The following is a 26,807-nucleotide window of genomic DNA, read 5'->3' as shown; positions in this document are numbered from 1 at the left end:
CCAGACCAAGGTGAAGGTCGACTTCACCGCACACGGGCGGTTGAACGGACCCCTGGCTGACGTGTTCCAAACATGCACGTCCCGTACCGGGAACGGCTGCTGCAGCAGACACCTCCTCGGGACGCCACCGGGGTCGGAGCCCGTGATCGCGGCCTCTGGGCTGTGAACGGCTCGCAAAGCGCGCGAGGCCCAAGGTGCGACCCGTACACGCCCTCGGAGGCGTCGAGGCGAACAGTGCCGGACGCTTGGTTCCTTCCAGGAACCCACGGCAACCTGACACGTAACAGGCAATCACCCCGCGCAGGTAACTCCTCTCGCCAGACGGGCTTTTCAAACTCAGCATTCCAAAGCAGGTAAAGATCGACTCGGCTCGCGTCGGAGCTGGTCGAGGATCAAGATGGCCGCTTCTCTCCCGACCTTGTCCTTTTTTCTTCTTTTGGTTCACCATCCCGTTTCCGGTCTCCTGTCATCAGGAGCGCTTCTAACCATTTAACCACAACAACCTTTAATGGAATAAACATTAATAAGCAATGACCTGAATAGTAATTCACATAAATCCGGAATCCGTAACACTATGCTCATGTGTGTGTGTGTGTGTGTGTGTGTGTGTGTGTGTGTGTGTGTGTGTGTGTGTGTGTGTGTGTGTGTGTGTGTGTGTGTGTGTGCCCTATTTCCTGCTCTGAATGATGTGCTTAACCTGTCCTAATTTCGAAACCAATTTGTTGCCTGTTTACACGAACGTATGTTTGTTGTGTGGATTACTCATTTCACACTGATCCTCACTTTGGAGTCAAAACCTCAACATCCTGGCCTGAAACATGTGTTCCTGATTCAACCGACAGCTCAAGAAACATACCGTACCCTCTATGACATATAAATAAGGTGCCCGTTGTGCCATGTGATGCTGCTTTCATATTCTGAAAAATCTATTTTTAGCCTTTGTGAAGATTTGCCAAAAACATTTTCATGTGCTTGGATTCACGAGAATGAGGCAAAAAATGAATCGTTTAAATAAAAGAATCAAATGGTATCTCTGCTGCGGATGTACGGTTGTGCCGTTTACTGTTTGCTCGTTTCATTTCTCACAAGTGGATTCTGAAAGCAAATCAAAGGATTGGGTGAAGAGGGGAGGTCGGGATAGGGTAGTGATTGGAGGCCTTAATTGCTTTATCAGCTGGACTTTTTTTCAATTCCTGTAAAACTACTAATTGCATATACTGTATAATATATCACATTCACTTTTGCCTGATGCATGCAAAGTGTTACCCAATTACATTTAGCAACATTTTCATCCCAAATTCTTGTTAATGCAATCAATGTTAAAGCATTTTAGAGTGTTCCAATCAATAAAGCATATTAATTGATCGATTAATTAATCCCTCAAGTCAATCAATATAATCAGCATCAGCATTAATCTGACCTAATGAGTCAGCTTCCTTGATCAGATACTGATGTTCAGTTTGTAGCTGGGGAATTGAGCGTGACATCAAAATATGATATGTACATGCAGTTTGTTAGCTAAGGTCAGCATGGAATGTTTAAATTTGAGATTACATCCTCACTACTTGGTATATCAAATGACTTAGCACAAAAAGGATATTTTGAATCAACGCTTCCATTAAAACATTCCGTATGATTTGCTTTTTGAGAAACCAATACACCAAACCGAAGAATGATTCATGAGTATTCTTTGCTAATTGGCCCAAAATCTAAAGTTTCCTAAATAAAGGTAACTTTCTGGAGACGTGCCTGAATCATTTGTGTCCTATTGTAAAGGTTAAGCTTATTTTGCAATTCTATGGTTCCAGGATTTTGCCACAAAAGGTTTACGACGAAATTGCAATTAACATTGCAATTCTGCATGCATCAGGTATGCATATGATAAACATGTGGTGAGCAGCACAATGATGCAGCCTGTGGCTGCTGGTTGCATCATTGCTGGGAGCTCGGGTGTGCCGCTGATGCAGTGATCCCTGTTGCCAGTAAGCTGGTACTCATTTAGCCAACAGCAGAAGGATGAGAGGCTGAGTCAACCCACCTGGTGTTATTTAACGGCATGACAGGGCTCAAACTCAAGACGCTAAGATCTTAAGCCAGCCACCTAAACCGTTAAGGGCAACACCAGCCTAACACAAGGTGGACGGATACATTTTTAAGCGGTGAAGCCGCTTCAATATTTGGCTATGTCCGTCCGTCAAAAATGAAAAATAACCTTTCTAACCGATCGTGTTTAATTATAAAGGGTAATTATAATGGTTTATAATGGGTAATTCTAAAGGCTAATTATAATGGATTCTAAAGGGTAATTCTAGAGGGTAATTATAATGGGTAATTCTAAAGGGTAATTATAATGGGTAATTATAATGGGTAATTATAATGGGTTATAATAGATAATTCTGAAGGGTAATTCTAAAGGCTAATTATAATGGATTCTAAAGGGTAATTCTAGAGGGTAATTCTAGAGGGTAATTCTAAAGGGTAATTATAATGGGTAATTATAATGGGTAATTATAATGGGTAATTATAATGGGTTATAAGAGATAATTCTGAAGGGTAATTCTAAAGGGTAATTATAATGGATTCTAAAGGGTAATTCTCGAGGGTAATTATAATGGGTAATTCTAAAGGGTAATTATAATGGGTAATTATAATGGGTTATAATAGATAATTCTGAAGGGTAATTCTAAAGGGTAATTATAATGGATTCTAAAGGGTAATTCTAGAGGGTAATTATAATGGGTAATTATAATTAAGAATTCTGAAGAGTAATTATAATGGGTTCTAATGGATAATTCTATAGGTTAATTCTAATGGGTTCAAATGGATAATTCTAAAGGTTAATTATAATGGGTTCTAAAGGTTAATTCTATACGATAATTCTGAAGAGTAATTCTAATGGGTTCTAGTGGATAATTCTAAAGGTTAATTCTAATGGGTTCTAAAGGGTAATTCTAAAGGATAATTGAAATGGTTCCTAAGGGTTTTAGAGGGTAATTCTAAAGGGTTCTGAAGTGCATTCTGTAGGGTTGTAAAAGGAAATTCTAATGGGTTTCATTCGTTTCTAAGCTTTGCCTATTTCATATGAAAAATGCGAAACTGAACCGATTCCTTCGGATAAGGGTACAATTTTTTATTTATTTGAAGGTTTACAGGTGACAATATTTAGGAGGTTTTCCCTGGCTCAAGCTTCCTATATACATGGTTCTGACTCTTTAGGACCACTCGTTAAGTAATAGGCCTCCAGCTAAAATGCATTTGTATACCTTTCATCAAGGAATCACGGGGATGGAAACACCAATGAACTGCCCTCATGCAGAATATTGCACATCAATATATCTGTCACGTTCACATTAATAATTTTGGGTTATAACGTTATCATCATCACATACCATGCCCTATGGAGAATATTGGTGCTGCTGAAGCAGTTACTTGGCTACAATCCTGGTCGGGTTGTCACTCCGACCCAGGAAGTCAGGGCAGAAATTTGGAAATTCATCATGATGCCGGCGATCGTTCGTCTAGTTTTCACGAAGGAAATTGCGGTATCTTTGACGTTCAACAACTAATGCCACAAGATGGGAGGCCCAGTTTAATATCTATCTGAGTGACGGCATTCACATTGATGGATCACCCTGAGCTGGGCCGAGATTTGAACCAAGGCTAGACAGCTTAGAGGTGGTTCTAATGTCTCGATAATAAAATGTTCCAAGCTGTACTTCCTTTCCCTTGCCACGAGGGCGATACCACAATTTATATATTTTTTCATCAATTTGGCCATTGTTGCTAACAACCATTTTTACAGCAAAAACATCAATACATGGTATATTAGGACAAATTGTCTCATTGGATACCTCGATACTCAAGCAATGTTTTACAAAGAGATTAGACATTGAATGCAGACATCGCTGCTATAAATTAGGCCCATTGTTGTTGCCCCTGGACAAACCTGTAATTTTATCACGGATGAGCTTGCAAGACTCGATCTCGCCGATGCTGCCGAAAAGGCTCCGCATTTCCTCCTGAGTCATCGTCTGGGGTAGGTAGTTCACGATCAGGTTGGTCTTACTGTCTTCAGATGACTGCACGCTAGGTCCAGGTCCCATTGATGCACCAAGCAGAGAACAGGCCGAGCTGGAGGAGCTCCCCGATGGGCCGTTAACTGCACCGCCGCCGCACACGGAGCCGTTGGCCAGGTGGGTATCCATGGCGGTGAGTACCTGCTAGGAGGTGGGTGAGATATCGGTTGCCGTAAAGGCGTGTCATCAGTGCCATATTCAGGGGTCAGGCAATTTCTTTAAATCAAGCTCCTGCTAAAGCTGCAGTACAAAGAGCGGAAACTTTAATTGGAGGTGACTGGTTATGTGTTGTGTTTTCTGCAAAGGCCTAAGGGACAAGATCTCATTCGCTTTAAATACAGGTCTAATTGCATGCAAGGCGCTTCGATCACATCTTGGTCTGCGTAGCTGTGATAAAAGCCCTTTTGGGTTTTCATGCTTTGAAAAAGACCATCGTTTCATTTTTCTTTGTTAATACTATACAGCAAATGCCAGAAACTGCAACAAAACATTCCCTGTGCTCCATGTGCATTCAAAACCTCTCCCAAAAGCTGCACCTTTACAACATGAGACGAGATAGAAAGGGTTGAAAATATTATATATAGTGTTTAGAACTGCCTTTAGAGGCCATTTCCCCCCATTGAGCAGGGGTTGGCCTTTTTTGGGCACCATGGTCCTCTTTTTTGGAGCAATATTTTGTGGCCAGATGCCCTTCCTGCCGCCAACCCTGTTAGTCGCTTCTTGCGACACACATGGAAATACCACCAGGCCGGTACTCAATTTGCACGACCTCGGCAGGATGACAGGCTGAGTCAACCCCCCTGGTGTTAATTCAGCGATCGACCAGGATTCGAACCCAGGATCCTAGGATCCCAAGCCGTCACCCTAACCGCTAAGCCAACACTAGGCTGTCAAAATATTATATAGTGTATGAAAAGGTGAAAAAAGAAATGCACCATCATCAAATCAACAATAAATCGTAGGAAACCATTTCATGAAAGAGTATGCACAGAGTTTGAAACATTAATAAATCAAAGTCCATACAATATGTGCAGATGGGTAAGTATACTCCCATTTGAAATGCGATACGATATCCGATAATGTGAAATCCACATAATATAATGTGAAATGTGAAATGTTTTATGTATCGACTAGAATGTTCTCATACAGAAAATGACTGATCTATCCACATCGAACGTAGTTGGCTTATATAACATGGATGTGTTTAGTGAAATGGGTTCATGTTGGCGCTTTTCCTACACACCTCACCTGCATTTGAAATCTGCAAAATAATTGACTTCAGAATTTATTCAGAGCAAATTTGAACATATTTGATGGATGGCAGATTTGGTGGTTGCATAGGGAAGGGCCAGACATAAGATGGCTGCACACAAGCATTTGTGTCTGGAAACAGTTGTCAGTTTGAAGTAACTATCATACTGTGCACCAAGGGCATCAGCAGACTCACGATACACAAGATGGAGCTCATGGAGGATGACAAGGAATGATTGATGGAATAGATGACAAATTACATGTCACAAAGTGTCTCAGAATGAAGTTTAGAACTCCTATTTGATCAAGTGAGCCGCACCAACATCTTTAAACTCGCAATGTATCATTAACTTGTCCTTGGTTATGGATCATACAACACATTAACATTGAGAAAACGATGCAGGAATACCACATTGGTGTTATGCCCAGACCGTGTGCTGTGATCCGAATGTAATGGCTCTAATGGAAGGATAATGGTTTGGAACTAGATGCCCAAGCATACAACACTTCACAGTAGCAGAAGCTGCGATGCTACAAGGTCAATGATGATATGGGTGAGCTTAACTGCAAAGAAAAAAAATACCTTGCTGATCATTGGAGATTAGAGAATGTTTCAAACGTACAATTGACCCAACAACCTTCAGAACTTCATCAAGTTATTTAAATACGATCATCGACATCAATCCGTTTTCGAAGATGACAATGACGGCTCACTCAAAAAGTAAGGACCTTTCTTCAACAATTGGTATTCAAAACTTTCCATAGGTTACAGTGTCTAATTATTTTCCAAAGAACATCTATGAATATTGTTCATGGAAAGGCAATCAATCACTGCCGAAACATCCATACAACAAAAAAGGAATTGACAAATATGCGAGACGAGCAGAGTTACCCGGCGTTGCCCAGAAAATAAATAGTCAGTCACGTGTGTGTAGTGGGCTTTTTATAGTCAGAGGAAGCCACGCCCCTTAGGCACGCCCTTCTGCCACGCCTCTTGGCCACGCCCCTAATCTAAATCTGATGCGCCCATGCTTTTTGTCGTGAAAAGTTAACCCCCATGGACCCCCTCTTCCCTCTCCAAGTCTCTTCCTTCGGCTGTCCATGAGGCACAACCGAACAAGCAGATGTTCACAAATAGGGTTATAAAATAGATAGAGATAGATGATAGATGATGGATCACTGCCACACAAATAATGAGAAAAATCATTCACACCGATAAAGTTTGGCTCGTCTCAAGGCCCAAAGGAACACAATACGGTATTCAACAGCTGTCGACTCCATGGCATATTTTGGTTGTATCAACAAAGTCTATAACATGAGTCTACAATGATAGAAAATGTACTGTGGCTGATGTTTCGATAAAATTAGTCCTTTATCAAAGCGAAAATGAAAAAGGTGAATTATGCACGGAATGTCAAGTGCATAATGTTTCCAAAGTTGTTAAAAATACTCTCATCAATTTTGGACATTGGCATGACGAAGACAACAAAGATGTGGTGGGAACGCAGTCCTTTACTCGATAGAATGGAGAAAAAAAACATAATTTATTCTTCTTTAGTAATACAAGATCGAGGCTCGTGAAAGAGCGAACATTAATAACAAAAAAAAACAAACAGACACATAAAACATATAATAAGGGGAGTGGGAGACAAGATGGGGAGAGAGGGGGAAGCACACAAGTTCAACATTTGAGAGCAGGGACATCGAGAGATCTGTGGGAGGGAGAGGGCTTGGGGGGAGGAGGTGTGGGAAGGAGGGGGTGGGGTGGGAGAGGTAAAAAAAACACAAGGACACCAAGGACTTCCAGGAAAGATGTCGGTATTTCAAAAAAGTGGATTTGGGGTGAAATTAGCGGGGGTAGAAAAGATCAAGGTTTTGGATGGGGGAAGATAAGAGATGGTGGTGAACAGCTGTTTTAAAGACCTGGAGGGAGGAGTGGGATTGAAGAGAGTGAGGGAGTTTGTTCCAGAGACGTGATTCCATTCGTCACATATATTATAACACTTGGGTTTTCTTGGGGCAAATCTTGCCCGGCGTGACCGCGGTCTATCAAGACCCAGACACGTTTAATATCTTTAGCTGTGTCAATCCCATGCAGGGTCAGGGAAAGATGACAAAATTGGGATGCCGGCCAAGACGGGACATTATCATTTTTCTTCAATTGCTTCAATTGAGAAAGCTAAAAGTATTAAACTTAGAAAGATAATAACTTCTTTTGTTTAATATATTTAAAATTCCTTCCGATTGCAGTGAATGATAAAGAAAAAGTACATTAAAATTACACTCTTATTCAACCTTCCCCAAAATTAACTTTTGAGTTGGATTAATGACATGAATCGTTGTAAACAACACAACATTGACACCAATGTAAAAAATACTTCTGTGCAGGATGATTATGGTAAAAGGAAGGTAAAGGAGGAACAGGATTACCAGTCGAATGTGTCTTGCTATCGGATTCTTTACGACCTTGTTGGGACCGAATTATAATGAACTCAAATCCATTGTTACCAATATGAACAACGAGAGGACCTCTGATTTGCAGATGGCATCTGTCTAATGTCACAATCCTTACATAGCAAGCAGGAGAGAGTAAAAGGCTACAGGAGTATGTGGTACAAGTGGGGCTGAAAGTTAACATAGTCAAAACAGAAAGCATGAACATACATGCCACACACCCCAACAACAACATCATGTGCAAGAATTCACCCATTAGAGGTGTTGACAATGTTACGTGGTCCTCCTGGTAACTACCTGGTCTCGGTGACCCCCGGACCGTGGGAGGCACCCCGCCAGAAAGATATATGATTTATACGCTTTCGTAACGCAATCAATATGAATTCCAGTCAATAAGAAACCCCCACACCAAGGATCCGGAGTAATCAATAATATATTCCCCCAAGGAATCAACAACCATCAACAATCAACAATCAATCACTAAGATGTACACTCATCTACAATAGCTCTAAGATGGCCATCTTATACATTCCTCACGTGAGCCCCACTCCCGACTCCCTCCATGGTCAATGTCTCTCACAATGTCTCCGTACTCCTGCAGTTCGATCTCCGCACGTGGGCGGTTGAACGGACCCTTCCTGACGTGCTTCCACTGTGCACGTCCCATACTGGGGACAGCTGCTGCAGCGCACACCTCCTTGCCAAGCAATGGGGCAAAACCAAGCGCGGCTTGCAACGCGCGCGAGGCCCAAGGTGCGACCCGTACGCGTCCTTGTAGACGGGGAGGCGAACTGTGCCGGACGCTGGGTTCCGTGCACGAACCCACGGCGACTTGACGTGTAAAGGGGTAATTACCCCGCCCAGGTAACTCCTCTCGCCAGATGGGCTGTCAAACGCAGCGTTCCCCACGCTGCTCAATATCGATACCGCTCTTCTCGGTGCTGGGCGAGGAAGAAGAAGATCGCCGCTTATCCAGGACCTCGTGTCTTTTCTTCTTCCGTTTCCGGTCTCCTTTTCCCCAGAAGGGCTCCTGACCCTTTAATCACAACAACCTTTAACCGACTAAACATTAATAAGCAATGACCTGAATAGTAATTCACATAAATTCACATAAATTCACATAAATCCGTAACACTCCCCCCCCTTCAAGAAAGAAAGTTTGAACCCAGCGAAAACTTTCTTTGCCAGCCAACTTGGATAAACAAATCAGATAACTCACACCCCCAAATCATCAGTTCCCCCCGGGCACAGTTACCACTTAAAAATAAAGCAACAAAATTTCACACAATCCCCTCGATTAATTCCTCCTGGACCAAGCGTCAACCACTTCTAGTTTCTCTTGAATAACAGTTAAGAGGTGGTGACCAAAGCCCCAAAGTTAAACCTCTCGATAGCACTTTTTCGGGAGGCCCAGCTGAGTATTCCCTACATGGACGCCTTAAGGAATGTGGAGTTCACGGTTAGTCCGGGGAGGAAAGTACATTACATGGACGCCTTTAAGAACGTGGAGTTCACGGTTAGTCCGTGCAGGAAAGTTCACTACCTGGACGCCTTTAAGAACGTGGCGTTCACGGTTAGTCCGTGTAGGAGCCCCGGCTCGGCGGCTCCACCGTATATAGTGCTTCAACTTCTCCAGCCTCCTAACAGTTACGGTGGGACCCCTTGTCCCAGCCGTTACCTGATTGGCGGTCTCCTTCTCGGCCAGTGCTCTGACATTCATTCTTTCGGGAGGTGCCGTAACTCTGGGAGCCTCCATAGTAATATCGGCTGCTGCCAACACCAAAACTACCGCCAAGTGGTCCTCTTCTGTAGACCTCTCGACGCCTACGAAATGCCTTCCCTACTGTTATGGTCCGACCTTCCAAACCCTTACCATTCCAATTCTTCTCTACCTCCCTGGCGTCTCTTGTGCTTGCAAACGTGACAAAGCCGAACCCTCTTGACCGTTGCGTTTCCCTGTCTTTTACCACCCGCACTTCCACCAGCGGCCCATATCTGTTGAAGACAGAGGTCAGAACTTCTTCCTCTGTGTTGAAGTTCAGTCCCCCTACAAATAACTTGGAACTTTTGTCGCCATCCCGAGCTGGTGTGGTGTTATTTTCCCTGCTGTGCTCTTTACCAACCCTCGGGTTACCATAAATTTGCCCCCCGGCCAAATCATTCCCGATAATCACAGATACTCCCTCTACAGGAAGCGTGACTTGTAAACCGACGGTGACCGGTCCTGACACCAAATCGGATTCCAAATGGATGACATGAAGTGGGGCACTAACACAGCCACCGATCCCTTGTAACCGAACACTATCACCAGTTGCGGTACTCTTTGACAATGACAAAATGCCTTCAAGCATTAAGGATTGATGGGCTCCTGTGTCCCTCAAAACCCTAACCGGTCTTGGGTTAGTCAAGTCTCCCTTGAGTTAGACCAACCCCTCATAAATAAATGGTTGGTAACTCTTCTGTGGGCGATTTCTTACGCTTGCCATCGCATTCGGAGTGGTAATAGCCGGACTCCGCTCTGGGTTTTCCCTTTTCATGAGGTAACAACTGGACATCAAGTGTCCAGGTTTTTTGCAAAAGGCGCAAGTCGGCCCGGAGGAAAAACTCGTGGTCTGCCTCGGGCCCCCCGAAAAATAAGTTTGTCTTGGGCCCGTAGCCCCCTGATTTCGAACCGTTCGGGTATCAGCGTTGTCCCCATAATCATCTCGAGGCCGCCGCCATGTATTGTCGTTCTCCGCACCTGCTGTTCCACACCTCCCCTGCGGAGATCTAGGCGAGGAGTTAGGTTCGTGGACCCCTATCCGGTGTGCTAAGGCATAATCATCTGCCATGGTGGCTGCGTCCCACAACTTCGGTACTTTCTTTTCCTGCAGGTACACTTTGATGTCCTCGTGGACACACTGTTGAAATTCCTCCACCAGCATCAGGTCACGCAATGCTTTGAAGTCATTCCCGACTCCTTTTGACTCACACCACCGATCAAACATGTTTTCTTTCACTCTAGCAAACTCCACATGGGTCTCACTCTCCCTCTTCGTGGCATTCCTGAATTTTTGCCGGTAAGCTTCCGGAACCAACTCATAGGCTTTGAGGATATGCTTCTTCAATACCTCATAATCTGCACATTGGTCCATTGGTAACGCCGAATAAATCTCTTGAGCTTTACCCACCAGCACACTTTGCACTAGTATGGTCCAGGCCTCCTCCGGCCAGTTTAACTGTCGAGCCACTTTCTCAAAGTGTGGAAAAAATTGAGTGACTTCCTTTTCACTGAAGGGTGGAACCAACCTCACATGTCTGCCCACCTCCCAGGTGTTCTGGCTAGGTGTCGACTCGGTCAGCAAGGGTGGTACCTCTCCCTGTTCTCTCATTACCTCCAGCTCCTTGAATTTAATCTCTTGCTGAAGCGCCAGATCACGTTCCTTCAACTCCCTTTCGGCTTTTCTCTCCTCTGCTTCGAGTTCCCTGGCAGCTCTCCTCTCCTCTGCTTTTCTCCCTTCTAACCTTTCCTGGAGTTCTCGTTCCACTCTCCTTTCCTCTGCTTGTTTCTCTTCTCTCCTCTCTTCTGCTTTCCTTTCTTCTTCCGCTCTTTCCTTTTCTGCTTTCCTTTCTTCTTCTGCTAACCTTTCCTGGAGTTCTCGTTCCACTCTCCTTTCCTCTGCTTGTTTCTCTTCTCTCCTCTCTTCTGCTTTCCTTTCCTCTTCTTTTAACCTTTCCTGGAGTTCTCGTTCCACTCTCCTTTCCTCTGCTTGTTTCTCTTCTCTCCTCTCTTCTGCTTTCCTTTCTTCTTCTGCTCTTTCCTTTTCTGCTTTCCTTTCTTCTTCTGCTCTTCCCTTTTCTGCTTTCCTTTCTTCTTCTTTGATCCGTTCCTAGCTCCGTAATTGCAACTCCAGTTTCCGGAGCTCAACGTCTTCTGGTTCTTCGGGTAGCCACTCCCAGGCTAACTCGTCCCATGTTCCTAATCCCACCATAGACTGTATCACCGTGGTCTGCAACTCTGCCTTCCTCAAATTAGTTCGGACCTCCAAGTTAAAATGTTTGGCCAATTTCAAGAGGTCCGCTTTTAGTAACGCTCGGAACTGTGCCTCACTAGGGGTTACCGCAAAGTTCTGTGCCACAAACGCCATGGTGACTACTGGTAACACCTGTTAACCTTCACCCCAGAAATTTCCAACAAAGAAAAGCAACAGTCTTACTATTATTGCTATTGTTATTTTTATTTTATTTTATTTTTTTTGTTGTTGTTTTGTCGCCAGAGCAAAACAATTTTGGGAACGTTGGAAAAGTTCCCACTCTTGGGAATTCTTTCCCGGACTAAAATTTAGAAAATTTTATAGATCCCGGACGTAGACCCAATTGCGAATCGGCAAATTGTAATTTGGACGAGCCCCCAATTCTGTTACGTGGTCCTCCCGGTAACTACGTGGTCTCGGTGAACCCCGGACCGTGGGAGGCACCCCGCCAGAAAGATATATGATTTATACGCTTTCGTAACGCAATCAATATGAATTCCAGTCAATAAGAAACCCCCACACCAAGGATCCGGAGTAATCAATAATATATTCCCCCAAGGAATCAACAACCATCAACAATCAACAATCAATCACTAAGATGTAAACTCATCTACAATAGCTCTAAGATGGCCATCTTATACATTCCTCACGTGAGCCCCACTCCCGACTCCCTCCATGGTCAATGTCTCTCACAATGTCTCCGTACTCCTGTAGTTTGATCTCCGCACGTGGGCGGTTGAACGGACCCTTCCTGACATGCTTCCACCGTGCACGTCCCGTACCGGGGACGGCTGCTGCAGCGCACAACTCCTTGCCAAGCAACGGGGCAAAACCAAGCGCGGCTTGCAACGCGCGCGAGGCCCAAGGTGCGACCTGTACGCGTCCTTGTAGACGGGGAGGCGAACTGTGCCGGACGCTGGGTTCCGTGCACGAACCCACGGCGACTTGACGTGTAAAGGGGTAATTACCCCGCCCAGGTAACTCCTCTCGCCAGACGGGCTGTCAAACGCAGCGTTCCCCACGCTGCTCAATATCGATACCGCTCTTCTCGGCGCTGGGCGAGGAAGAAGAAGATCGCCGCTTCTCCAGGACCTCGTGTCTTTTCTTCTTCCGTTTCCGGTCTCCTTTTCCCCAGAAGGGCTCCTGACCCTTTAATCACAACAACCTTTAACCGACTAAACATTAATAAGCAATGACCTGAATAGTAATTCACATAAATTCACATAAATTCACATAAATCCGTAACAACAAGTTTACATATTGCATTTAAAGGTGGTGGGCCTTCAACCAGTATGGAATCTCTATATTTGCAAGCATTGAAAAGGAGGTCGAAGCATTATGTACCGATGAAAGTCACTTCTTGAACGGACTTTTTGGAAAAACTGCCATCATCGATACGCTTTTGTGCTCGAAGGATTAAGAAGAACATTTTCAAAAAGTCAGTTGTACCCTGTGCAATTCAAATGTTAAATTCCAATTATTATAGACATTTTGCTGTTTAGTCCATCTTCCATAATTTTTATCCTGTTTTCTTATTAATTTTGATGTTTTTTAAGGTGAGACAATAAAGATTATTATTATCTGGTGTCCATTGTTATCATAACAGGAGGGGGTGATGCAGATTGACAACAATGGATACAAAAGGCAAGGGATGCATTCATGAGATAAAGAAATTCGAAAGTCAAAGTAGAACACCAAAATGAAGCTGAGGATCTGTGACAGTAATGTGAAGACAGTCCTCCTATTTGGATATGAATCTTGGAACAATAATAATAATAATAATAATACATTTATTTTATATAGCGCTTTTCAAGAAGCCCAAAGATGCTTTGACAGAGTACAAAAAAACAAGTGCAAAAAGACAAAAATCAACAGGTAAATAATCAAAGCAAAAGGAAAGAGAAGGAGAAGAGATAGTCAGGGGTTAAATGCTGTGGGTTAAATGTTGAATGCAGTGCTGAACAGGTGGGTCTTGAGTGATGTTTTGAATGTGGTGAGTGAGGAGGAGTCTCTGATGGTATGAGGTAGTGAGTTCCAGAGGGTGGGAACAGGGATGGAGAAGGCCCTGTCACCCCAGGATCTGAATTTGGTCCGCATGGGGGGGGGGGGGGGGGTGTCAGGAGGTTGGTACCAGCAGAGCGGAGGTTGCGGGTGGGAGTGTGTCTGGAGAGGAGGTCAGTCAGGTAGGATGGGGTCAGGTTATTGAGGGCTTTGTAGGTCAGGAGGAGGATTTTGTACTGGATTCTCTGGGGGATGGGGAGCCAGTGAAGCTTGTAAAGGACGGAGGTGATGTGGTCACGGGTCCGGGAATGGGTGAGTAGACGGGCAGCGGAGTTCTGAATGTATTGGAGTTTATTGATGATTATTGAGGGTGAACCAAAGAGGAGGCTGTTGCAGTAGTCCAGACGGGAGGTGATGAAGGCGTGGATGAAGGTTTCTGCAGCCGTGGAGGAGAGGGATGGACGGAGACGGGCGATGTTTTTCAGGTGAAAGAAGGCTGTCTTTGTGATCTGTTTAGTGTATTTGTCGAAGGAGAGGGTTTGGTCAAAGATGATGCCAAGATTCCGGATGTGAGGGGAGGTGGATACTGGGAAACCGTCGATGATGAGGGCATGTTGATTTTTTTGTTTTTTTGTTGATATGCTTCAATTATGTAATGATAATAATCGATCATGTTTCCAAGGCAAGGCACGTTTGAATAGGCCGAAACAAAATGGCCGCTTAAGATCCCAGCAAGTGGCAGTGGGCTGACCAAGATGGTGGGCCGCCATATTGGTAAGGCTTTTTCGTTTTTTGTTTCACCAAAGATCACCAAAGAATAGATAGCATTTCGTGGAACACTTTAGTGGAAAAGTGGAACATGTCTTTCAATCCTGACAAATCTCACACTCTCACTATGTCTCCCCGAAAAGACCGTCTACACAACCCTCCCATCTACTTTCTTAACAATCCTCTCGAAGAAGTTCTGTCATTCAAGCTTTTGGGTCTCATAATCTGCGATGATCTTTCGTGGGAAAACCAAATTTTGAAGCTGGCCTCCGAAGCCAGTTGCTGACTGGTCATCCTCCGTCGTGTGAAGTTCTTCCTTGGCACCTCTGGGCTCCTCACCAAATACAAAGCTTTCATCCACAGCTTTATGGAGTACTGCTCTCCCCTCTGGGCTGGTGCTCCTGCCTCACACCTAGATCGGCTTCACGCTGAAGAAACCAAGGCTTTTAGAATCATTGGAATCTCCTGCGATGAAGGTGATTCTGCGGGCCTTTCACTCTCTCACCACAGGCAGGTTGGTGGCCTTTCTGTCTTCTACCGACTCCTCTCTGGCCTAGCTCCACCTGCTCTGTCTGTGCTCTGTCCCCCAAATATTCCTGCAGGACGAATATTCCTGCAAGACGCACAAGATCTGCCAGCAACCCTCTTCTGGTGAAACTGCCAAAATCAAGACTCTCTGCTCACCTTCATTCTTTCATTCCTCTTTTTTCCCGTCTCTGGAACAAACTCCCACACTCCCTTCAATCCCACTCCTCCTCCAGGTCTTCAAAACAGCTGTTCACCAACATCTCTTATCTTCCCCCATCAAATAACTTGATCTTTTCTACTCCCATTAATACACCCCAAAACCACCTTTTTAAAATGCCGCTTTTATTTCCTCATAGTCCTAGTAGTGTCCATTTGTTTTATACCATGTACACCACTCCCTCTCACCCCCCCCCCCCCCCCACCCCCTCCACACCAGCCCTCTCCCTTTCACAGATGGGGGTCCAGATTATTTCAATTTTGTCCAAATTGTCCAATGTCCAACAATTTGTCCAACAATTGTCCAAATTTCTGGACAATCCAGATGATTTCACAGATGGATGCACTGTCCCTGTTCTCCACTGTTGTCGTGCTTCCCTCTTTCTCCCCATCCTGTCTCCCGCTCCCTTTATTATATGTTTTATGTGTTTTTTGTTTATGTGTTTGCGTTTTATGTGTTGTTCTTACACTAGTTTCGACTTTGTTTACAATATATATATATATATTTATTGGTCATGTGTTACACATGGAGGATCAATATATGGCAAAAAGAGCAATATGTTGGGCATCTGGTTGCAAGAGAAGGGTTGGATGGCCAAGAGAGACCTGGCGACATACCATCAAGAACTAAGTGAAGGAATGAAGGTCACCTGGGATAAAATTGGAATGTGGGACCAAGATCGACTAAAGTGGTGAAAGTTCAAAAGAAGCTCCATATGCCAGGTGTCATGATTGGTTTTATGAGCAACGAAGCAAATCCATTATTATTATGGTATTACCAATGGCAGTGGAACTCATGGAATATCATCCACATTACTCCGGCTGTCCTAGTTGCTTACAATCTGCTGAATATGTTTAAAATAATTCTCAGTATCCTTTCCAGAGTATACGTTATAGTATTCATAATTTTCCAAATGAAAAAATGACTTGTTTTGGATGTACTGCATTCAAAAGTAACTGAATATGCATTCATCTGCTGAAGAGTGATAATAATAAGAAACAAGAAAAGGATGCAAGAGGAAAATACAGGATGCATAATTATCCATGCATGCATAGAGTGGAGTCCTCTGCAATGTGAAAGAGAAAAAACGAAATGATTCAAAACCCCATCCCTAGTTTGCTTGTCTTTTTGCCTACCATAACTTAGCTAGATGGTGTTCATAGAATACATATCCCATGCACTCTTGAGAAGGACTTGGTGTGAGCCAACTCTTCTGTTTTTTAAGGTTTATTTTCCCTTTGATCCAAAACGGCTGCAAGACCAATGACTAATGACATCACTTTTAGCAAACTATATTTTCCATGGGTAATTGATAAATTATTTCGTTAAAGTTTTGCATTGATCGGTCAAGCGGTTTCAGAGAAGAGGATTTTCAAAGATTTTCGCATAGATACAATGTGGCTGCCCAGTGCCCAACCATCTACCCTATGACATCATAAATTTACACTCTGGCTCCAATTGGGTAGGGGATAAAGGGTATGAACTTTCGGGTTGATTGGATAAGGTTCGTTTTTCTATCCAAGATGTTTGCCAAACCATGTGAGTGACCCATGACATCATTTTCACACTATATGCAGCAAATGTGTTAGATGCTATTTGGAAGGCTTCACTTTGATAGGTTCAACTGTTTCAGAGAAATAATTATATATTTTTTTCCTTTCATCCAACATGGCTTCGAGACCATGTGACCTATGATTTATTCACGAACAACATGGTATAGTTAGGCAGTTAAGAGGAAGCATCGTTCATTTTTTCAGGAAAGCACCAAATTTGGCACAGATGTAGTATGGACCTATACAATTGATTCCTGAGGGGCGCCCAAAAATTCAAAAAATCCAAAAAAATGTCCTGGATGCCGTGAAAAAGGGGAGGAAACGGGTATTGATTCGAACTGTAGATTCTGATATTGTGGTCTTGGCAATAGCACACTACTTTACCTACCAGTCACACGGTGTGGAGGAACTCTGGATTGCCATTGGCACTGGTAAAAGCTTCCGCTACCTTGCCATCCATAAAATTGCCACCGGCCTTGGCCGCAGGAAGTCCGAGTCTTTGCCATTATTTCATGCCTTCACTGGCTGCGACACAGTGTCATTTTTTGCCTAAATTTGGAAAAAGACAGCCTGGAAGGCTTGGGAGGCATACCCTAGCATCACGCAGACCTTTCATGCTCTCGCTTATAGGCCATCTGTGGACGCTATTACTATGGAACTACAGAGCATAGAAAGATATGTTGCCATCCTCTATGACCGGACTACCGAGATAGACAGTGAATGACATGCGCCGACACTTGTTCACGAAGAAGGCAAGAACAATTAATCACATTCCCCCAACAGCAGACGCCTTCGAACAACACCTAAAACGTGCATGTTTTCAGGCTGGACACGTATGGAGTCAGGCACTTGTGCCCTACCCAGAACTTCCATCACCAGCTGATTGGGGCTGGATGAAAACAGGGACTTCTTGGACACCAATTTGGACCACAATACCACTGATACAGGAGGCATGTTCAGAGCTTACAAGCTGCCATTGTAAGTCGGCCTGTAAAGGCAACTGTAAATGCTCCAGGGCAAATCTGCCCTGCACATCACTGTGTGACTGCGATGGACAGTGCTTGTAGTACTACGCGTCTGTGCGAGAGCCTCCACCTTTCAAGTGCCCACAATATTTTAAGTTAAAACTGCAACTGTGTGTAACTTTGATTAATTAATACCATTTCATTGTTATCAGAGACCAATAAAACAATGTGTATCACTTGGAATTGAAATTTTACCTAAAATACTATGAGAGATTCAAGGAAAATGGAAACACCATGGCGGCCATCTTGAAATTAAAGATGATGGATGCCAATCTTTATGCAATTGATCCCATTGGATTCAGAGACCATGAAAACATGGGGTAAGACACTGGAACTGTGGTGTTATCGCTCATAGTATAGAAGTTATTGAGGGAATTAGGTCACAGAGGGCGGTCAAGTTGAAATTCAATATGGCGGCCACCAGGGATTCTGAATTTTTGGGCACCCCTCAGGAAAACAATTGCTTCGGTCCATACTACATCTGTGCCAAATTTGGTGCTTTCCTGAAAAAATGAACGATACGCCCTATTTTTCGGTCTTAACTGACCGATATAGTATCCCCAATGCTTGGAGAACATGGTTGTGAAGGCTCCTTTTGATCTGTCCAGCCATTCGGGAGGATATTTTTAGAGGTTTTAGGTTAAATCCAATATGGTATGGCTGCCAGACCATTTGGCCTGTGATTTATTCATGGAACACCCAATATTCCCCAAGGCTAGTAGATCATGTGCATGAAGTTTCACATCAATTTGGTCAGCCGTTCTGGAGAATAAAGTTTTAAAAGTTTTTTTTCTTTACGTTCAATCCAACATTGCTGCTGAACCACATGACCTATGATGTCATAAATTTAATTCTGTTGATCAAATTATCTAACCTGTTGAATTATAGAGTTCATAGAACAGGTTACCCTGCACAGTGTTCGAGTATATGCTTCAATTTTAATAAAATAATGATTTCAAGGATCGTTAAATAGTTTGGAAGTTTAGCGCTATTGAAGGAGTCTGATATACCACGTTATACACCACCCTATGGACCATGCACATGTACTGCAAAACTGGAGGTTATTGGAAGTATTAGGAAGACCATGTGTTCTACAGTGTTCAAGTATCTAATTCAATTTAAATAAAATAAAGATTGTAAAAGTCCTAGAAATAAATTAATTCCGGGGTTTACTGCCGTTTCACGTAGTATCTATTGCATCACCATATCTAACATGTTACATTGGTTATTCATGCCTGTTGTTTGTGTCCTTTATAATGCCCTTAAAACAGAAAGTTTCCTGTTTGGAATGATTTTCAATTTTGTTTGACTGCCAGGCAGGCAGACAGAGTAAAAAATAAAAAAAATCTCACTCCTCTCTGCACATCTGTGATTGGGCCAAATTCAGAGCCAAAGTACTGCAAAATGGCAAACTTGTCTTCCGATTCATGTTCTGATTTGTATACAAAATATAGCATCCAATTTAAATAAGTTGCTTCTTGAACATAAACCAATGATCATAAACTGATAAGACAGACAGATGGACAGACAAACCAATTGTTTAACCCTCCATTTTGCTTCATGTGCATGGGATAAACTGTCTGATAACGTCTTCTTTCTGTAGGAATTCAACTATCCCTTTTCCAAATATTTTACAGCAGGATTAGTATAGAGTTATGTGCAAGTGCCTTTGAGCTGTCTAGTCTGTGTTTGAATCTCATCGCAGCTATAAACCCTGGAGTTTCACATGCATGGCGAAGTCAGCAAAGTGTCCATCCATCGAAAGGATAAGCAGGAAGACGCATCTGCCAGCACTGGTCAATAGTGGACATTAAAGATCCTATGGTATCTTTCACACGGAGTATATGAGTTCTCCTAAGCACCCTAAACAAATTACTAGTTAAATTAGTATATGTGGGAAAATTACACGCCAAGACATCGAACCCAGGTCCTCTGGAAAACCGTACCAGCGCTCTGCCATCTGAGCTATCTGGGTGACCATGACTGAGCATGCAATTTTCCCAAACATATAATTGCCACTCTTTCCGTCAATGCGTCCGGGGCATCGCTGCCAACCATAGGAGCACCAACGGCCTGATCACGAGAGGGTCTTCCTCCAACGGGCGTGTAATTTTCCCACACATGGAATTGCCACTCTTTCCGTCAATGCGTCCGCGGCACTCGCTGCCAACCATAGGAGCACCAACGGCCTGATCACGAGAGGGTCTTCCTCCAACGGGCGTGTAATTTTCCCACACATGGAATTGCCACTCTTTCCGTCAATGCGTCCGCGGCACTCGCTGCCAACCATAGGAGCACCAACGGCCTGATCACGAGAGGGTCTTCCTCCAACGGGCGTGTAATTTTCCCACATACATCAATTTAATTATTTATAATCCTGTTCATTAATACAACTACTAATTCCAGGCTTCCCAGACTGACTGTGAGGAAAGCAATGGCAAACAACCCAGCATAGCATTTTCCAAGAAACTTCTGTGGCAGCTCTGATCTGTCAAAAGTATGGTGCATTTGATTGATTGATGTGCATCAACAGCAATTGGTCCAAGGGGAAACTGCCCCATACTTTTCAATGAATGAATGGAAAACCTGCTTTTGCTTATTGTAACTTTTCTTTCCTCGTTATATTCCTTTGTTGTGGTGAGTGGTAAATAAGACAGTGTTGAAAGAAGATATTTTAAAATTATCATGCCATTAGTCTCCTATGTAATTACAGAATCTGTCATTGAAATTAGCATCAATTCTTTCCTTTGTCATAAACAAACCTATATCTTGAACATTTAAATAGCACAACATTCAAGTAAAATGTTTTATTTATTTTTTACATTTTTACTCTCACCATCTCCTTTAATCCATTTATGTTGCAGTTACAAAATATTCATTTATTAAGCACTGAATTCTTGCATTTTGGATATCATCATTGCAGTGTTTTGAACAAGATGTGGTTGCCACAATTATAGTTAATTGTTATGTAGCTTCAGCTGATATAATTTGGCAATTGTAGATTAGTTCTGAGAATTTTTTTGGATTCTAACTAATTTATTTGCGACATTAACAATGAGAGAAAAAGAGAGAAATAGAGAAAAAATAAAGAGAGAAAATAGTGAGAGAGAAAAGGTGGGCGATAAAAGGAGACAGAGAGGGAGCAAAAAAGGGAAGAGAGAAACAGAAAAAGAAAAAGAAAAAGAATGAGAGAGAGAGAAAAATAAAAAAATAAAGAGAAGAAAAAGAGGAAAGATAAGGAGAGAGAAGGGTGGTGGGGAGGGGGGATAGAAAAAGTGGTGGGGAGGGGGGGATAGAAAGAGTGGTGGGGAGGGGGGATAGAAAGAGTGGTGGGGAGGGGGGATAGAAAGGGTGGTGGGGAGAAGGGATAGAAAGAGTGGGAGGGGAGAGGGATGGAGAGTTGGGGAGAGGGACAGGGAAAGATGGAACATTTTTTTGGTTTCCAAAGAAACATTTCTATAAATATATTTGAAACAGGCAAAACACCATGATTATCCCAGCTTACTGTTTCACCTCAATGTCAGTCTTGGCCATTCACCTCAAACAAAACAACTTAAAAGGGCTTCGCTGGTCAAAAAGAGATCAGATTCATCTTGAGTAGCTTCAAAATTAACCAAAAGTTAATTTTCAACAGATATTAATTTCTAAATCTGATCATTATGTAATTTTTCAGCATTTAGCAGCAAATGCAACTTTAGTAAATTTCCCAGTAATTTCTGTTGGGGCAGCCATGTAGCTGTCTGTCCATCCTGTTGTTGTTGTCTGTCCATCTGTCCATGTTGTACATCCTCTGTCCATGATTGACCAAAATGTATGCATGATGTCGCATCTCTTTATAACTAATGGTGGACAAGAAATGTCCGCTCCATATACATTTTAATTTCCTTCCTCATCGTGTATTTCCCCATAAGGATGTAATAATAATAATAATAATACATTTATTTTATATAGCGCTTTTCAAGAAGCCCAAAGACGCTTTGACAGAGTACAAAAAACAAGTGCAAAAAGACAAAAATCAAAAGGTAAATAATCAAAGCAAAAGGAAGGAGAAGGAGAAGAGATAGTCAGGGGTTAAATGCTGTGGGTTAAATGTTGAATGCAGTGTTGAACAGGTGGGTCTTGAGTGATGTTTTGAATGTGGTGAGTGAGGAGGAGTCTCTGATGGTGTGAGGTAGTGAGTTCCAGAGGGTGGGAGCAGCGATGGAGAAGGCCCTGTCCCCCCAGGATCTGAATTTGGTCCGGATGGGGGGGGGGGGTCAGGAGGTTGGTACCAGCAGAGCGGAGGTTGTGGGTGGGAGTGTGTCTGGAGAGGAGGTCAGCCAGTTAGGATGGGGCCAGGTTATGGAGGGCTTTGTAGATCAAGAGGAGGATTTTGTATTGGATTCTCTGGGGATGGGGAGCCAGTGAAGCTTGTAAAGGACGGGGGTGATGTGGCCACGGGTCCGGGAATGGGTGAGTAGACCGGCAGCGGAGTTCTGAATGTATTGGAGTTTATTGGTGATTATTGAGGGTGAACCATAGAGGAGGCTGTTGCATTAGTCCAGACGGGAGGTGATGAAGGCGTGGATGAGGGTTTCTGCAGCCGTGGAGGAGAGGGATGGACGGAGACAGGCGATGTTTTTCAGGTGAAAGAAGGCTGGCTTTGTGATCTGTTTAGTGTATTTGTCGAAGGAGAGGGTTTGGTCAAAGATGATGCCAAGATTCCGGATGTGAGGGGAGGTGGATACTGGGAAACCGTCGATGTTGAGGGCAAAGTTATGGGTGGATTTGGTGAGCGTTTTTGGGCCAATGATGATTATTTCAGATTTATCATAGTTAAGTTTGAGGCAGTTGATTTGAAGCCAGGATTTTATTTCAGTGATGCAGTTTGTCAGGATAGAGTGAGTGGCGGTGGAGATGGACTTGGTGGAGATGAAAAGCTGGATGTCATCGGCGAAGCAGTGGAATTGGAGACCATGACGGCGGATTAAGTGACCAAGGGGGAACAGGTACAGGACGAAGAGGAGGGGGCCAATAACTGAACCTCGGGGGACACCTTGGGGGAGGGGAGCAGTGGGGAATTTGCAGTTATTGATGGAGATGAACTGGCGTCTGTCAGAGAGGTATGATTTGATCCAAGAGAGGGCAGTGCCGGTAATGTTAAAGGTGGTTTCAAGTCGGGTGAGGAGGATGGTGTGATTGATGGTGTCAAAGGCGGCGCTGAGGTCGAGGAGGATGAGAATGTTGAGGTTGCCAGTGTCAGAGGAGAGGAGAAGGTCGTTGGTGATTTTTAGGAGAGCAGTTTCAGTACTGTGGTTGGAGCGGAACCCGGATTGGAATGTTTCATACAGGTTATTAGCAGAGAGGTGATGTTTGAGTTGAATGGCTACAGCGCGTTCCAAAACGTTTGACAGAAAGGGTAGGTTGGAGATGGGTCTGAAGTTATTTAGGGTGTCAGGGTTGAGTCCAGGTTTTTTCAGAATGGGGGTAACAGCAGCAATTTTGAGGGATGGTGGGACGATGCCTGTAGACAGGGAGGAGTTTATTGTTGCAGTGATAAGTGGAGAGAGAGCAGGAAGGGAGGCCTTGACAAAGCTGGAGGGGATGGGGTCAAGAGTGCAGGTGGCAGTTTTCATTCCTATGAGGAGTTCAGAGAGGTCAGTAGGGGAGACTGGGGAGAATTGAGACAGGGGTTGGCAGGATAAGGGGGGGCAGGTGGTTTGAGGGGGAGCGGGTGCGGTGGTGGTTAAGCTGTTGTAGATGTTGTCAATTTTGCATTGGAAGAATGAAAGGAAGGAGATGCAGTTGTCTACTGTGAATGACTGGGTGGTGGTGTTCAGGGGGCTGAGGAGTTTGTTTATTGTAGAGAAGAGTGCTTTTGGGTTTCCGGAGCCAGCGTGGATAATTTGAGAGTAGTAGGCAGAGCGGGCGCGGGAGAGGGCATCTTTGTAGTGTTGTAGGTGGTCCTTGTAGGCTTGGGAGTGAATTGTGAGACCTGTTTTATTGCGGAGTCTTTCAAGTTGGCGAGCACGAGTTTTCATCAGGCGGAGTTCAGGGGTAAACCAGGGAGCAGAATGGGTGAAAGAAACTGTTTTGGTTTTTATAGGCGCAAGCTGGTCAAGGCAGGAAGAGAGAGTGTGGTTGTAGTAGTCAGTGAGGTCAGAAGGGGTGTGGAGGTCAACGAAGGGAGAAGTGGACATTTTTTCAGAGAGGGTGGATGAGAATGAGGTAGGTGAAAGAGCATTTAGCTTACGGAAGTTGAAAGTGCGATAATGCCTTGGTGCTGGGGTGGGGATGTTGATGGTCATAGTGATGGCTAAGTGGTCAGAGAGGGTGAGGTCGGAGCCAGAGAGATGGTGCAAAATTAATCCAGTAGAGCAGACAAGGTCCAGAATGTGACCACGGTTATGGGTAGGAAAGTTGACATGTTGAGTGAGGTTAAAGCAGGTGAGTAAATCAGTGAAGTCAGTGGTTATTGTGGAGTCAGTGGAGTCCATGTGGATATTGAAATCACCGAGGAGGAGGATTGAGGGGGAGAGGGAACAGAGCTGGGTCAGAAATTAGGAGAAGTCAGACAGGAATGATGGGTGTGGTTTGGGAGGGCGGTAGACGTTAGCCATGACTGACTGTGTGTGACCAGAGAGTTTAAAAGCCAGGTGTTCAAATGATGGAGCAGATGAGATGGAGATGAGGCTGGTATTGATGTCTTGTCGGTGAATTACAGCAATTCCACCACCTCGGCCGGCCCTCCGAGCATGGTTTATTGATGTAAGAATATCCATTGGGTGTAGTGAGGTTGAGTGAGAAGTAATCCAGAGGTTGTTGCCAGGTTTGAGTGAGACAGAGAAAGTCCAGTTTATTATCCAGAATGTAGTCATTCAGGATGAGGCTTTTGTTGTTGAGGGACCGGGTATTGAACAGGGTGAGCTTGATGTTGTTTTGTACGGTGGGGATGAACTCAGGTGATTTAGCCAGGGTTTGCAGACAGGAGGTGCGATCGTGTGCGTTGCTGTGACCAGGTGCGCTGGGACGATGAGTGGGAGTGCGCTGAGCCGACCAGAGTACGGGAATGGAGTGACCTGTTTGTAAGTAAACAAACTTACGACCGGAGCCTCTATGAATGTATCTGGGTCGTCGCAGGAGTCCGTGGTACTTGATTGCAGAGATGCATGATGGGGTGGAGTGAGTATTGAGCAGAAGAAGCCTTGCGGCGGAGTACCTCAGAGCCATGCCAGGCAGGAGCGAAGGGACGAGTACGAGGCCAAGGTCGAGGAGGCAATGCGGCAAACGCAGCGGCAAACGACCGCAGCCGCTAATCAAGACCACAGCGGCAAACAGCCACCGCCGCAAACAACGGGAGCGGGCCTGAGGAAACAGTGGAGGAGCCGGGCAGGCGAAGCCAGGAGCAGAGCCGGGACCGAGCAGAGGGCAGACCCAACGGTCAAAAATCTGTCACGACCACCAGAAAAGCAAACTATGTACAATGGCCCAGTCGGAGAAGCGGCGAACAAGTAACACCAGCGTCCTCTCCAGACCGGACCGGAAGATGTAATATATAATTTTTTTATTGCGATTGGATTTACTAATACTCATTTTGGAAAATTCACCCTTTCTTTCATGACTAAAATACTCTATTATTCACGTACATTAAATAGATGACATGACAAAGAAAAGTTTCTTTCCAGGGTTATTTTGTTCATTATTCGATTAGTTTGACGTTTTCACTTAAGACAGGAAACATGATTTCCTTCCTCTCTTTTCTGATGCGACTCACTGATTTAACTTAATTTGACCATGTGTCTTATGCTGTCTTTCCATCCCTTCTGTTTTTTTTTTGTTTTTTTTAATATAAAACACAAATCTAATTTGAGTTACTGTCTCCTCCATTTGCTCATAATTGTACCAGAGGCTTTTCTATTGTACAATTATTTGAGATGCTTCTACGATGATATATATATATATATATGAAACAAATATAATGAAAGTGCTTTCTAATTAAATAACAGCGATTGAATGATACGAGTCACAGTGTTGTATTAACCAAGTAAGAGACCTGCTTAGGCTTCCCAAATCAGGCTGACAAAGTGCACATGTCTTTACAGAATACAAATCAACTGATGACTTTGGATATCAAATCATCTCACAATACGCAGTCAAATAAACAAACTATCAAACGAAGAATAGAAAAATGAACAAAAAAAATGGGAATAAATTAAAATAAAACAACATTTCATGAACTGCTACAATTGTTTTTCTACGAATTAGACAGGCATGAGTTGGTAGATGTTTGACAAAACAAATAAACCAACAAAAAAAACGAACTTCATCCCACACTACATTCATCTTACTGAGATAAAATGAGCTTGAATAAACTAAACGTAAACAAAGTTGTATTGGTTCCTATTCAAAAGGCGGATAATTGTTTCAAAGTAGATCACCTCTGATTGGTCCCCGAAAAAGGTCAACTTCCAATTTATTGATCGAGATATTATTGAATATGAATATTTTGCTGTTTATTTATCTCAATTAAATAGCAAGGTAATGTTTTCAATTTTTTTGAAAGATGAATTTGATTCATGACTCATAACACAAATAACTACAACAAAAACATTATTTCACAACATGCGATGGAAGAAAAATAACCCAAAATCAAACCTTTATTGACCATATCGCTACCAAAGTGGAACATGTTGCTTTCTCAATTTATCATGGAATGAGCCGCCAGTCAGGTTGGTGTGATGTTTTGTTATTATTGGAATGGGAATACAACACCACAGAACCTTTGAGACTCCAATAAAATAACATGATGCGTGATGCACAAATACTCACTGAAAACGAAGCCACAAACTTATCGCTAATTTGAGGCTGCTGTCTACGTATAGCACATACCATGGACCACATACACATTTGAACAAAAAAGTGATGTGCAGCATACACTACAT

The 26,807-nt window shown here is 43.6% G+C and overlaps 1 protein-coding gene across 1 annotated transcript in view; it reads right to left on the bottom strand.

Annotated features, from left to right (window-relative positions):
- Positions 1 to 26,807, bottom strand: part of LOC137425618 (ELAV-like protein 2) — a 246,522-nt gene that overhangs the window by 185,705 nt on the left and 34,010 nt on the right. The window contains exon 2 of the mRNA XM_068114226.1: positions 3,947 to 4,220. Coding sequence (XP_067970327.1) covers positions 3,947 to 4,220 — 274 coding nt within the window. The remainder of the gene's footprint in view (positions 1 to 3,946; positions 4,221 to 26,807) is intronic.

Source organism: Myxine glutinosa, chromosome 1 (assembly GCF_964187855.1).
Source record: "Myxine glutinosa chromosome 1, kmMyxGlut1.1, whole genome shotgun sequence".
Taxonomy (NCBI): Eukaryota; Metazoa; Chordata; class Myxini; order Myxiniformes; family Myxinidae; genus Myxine; species Myxine glutinosa.
This window is presented reverse-complemented; position numbering and strand designations above follow the sequence as displayed.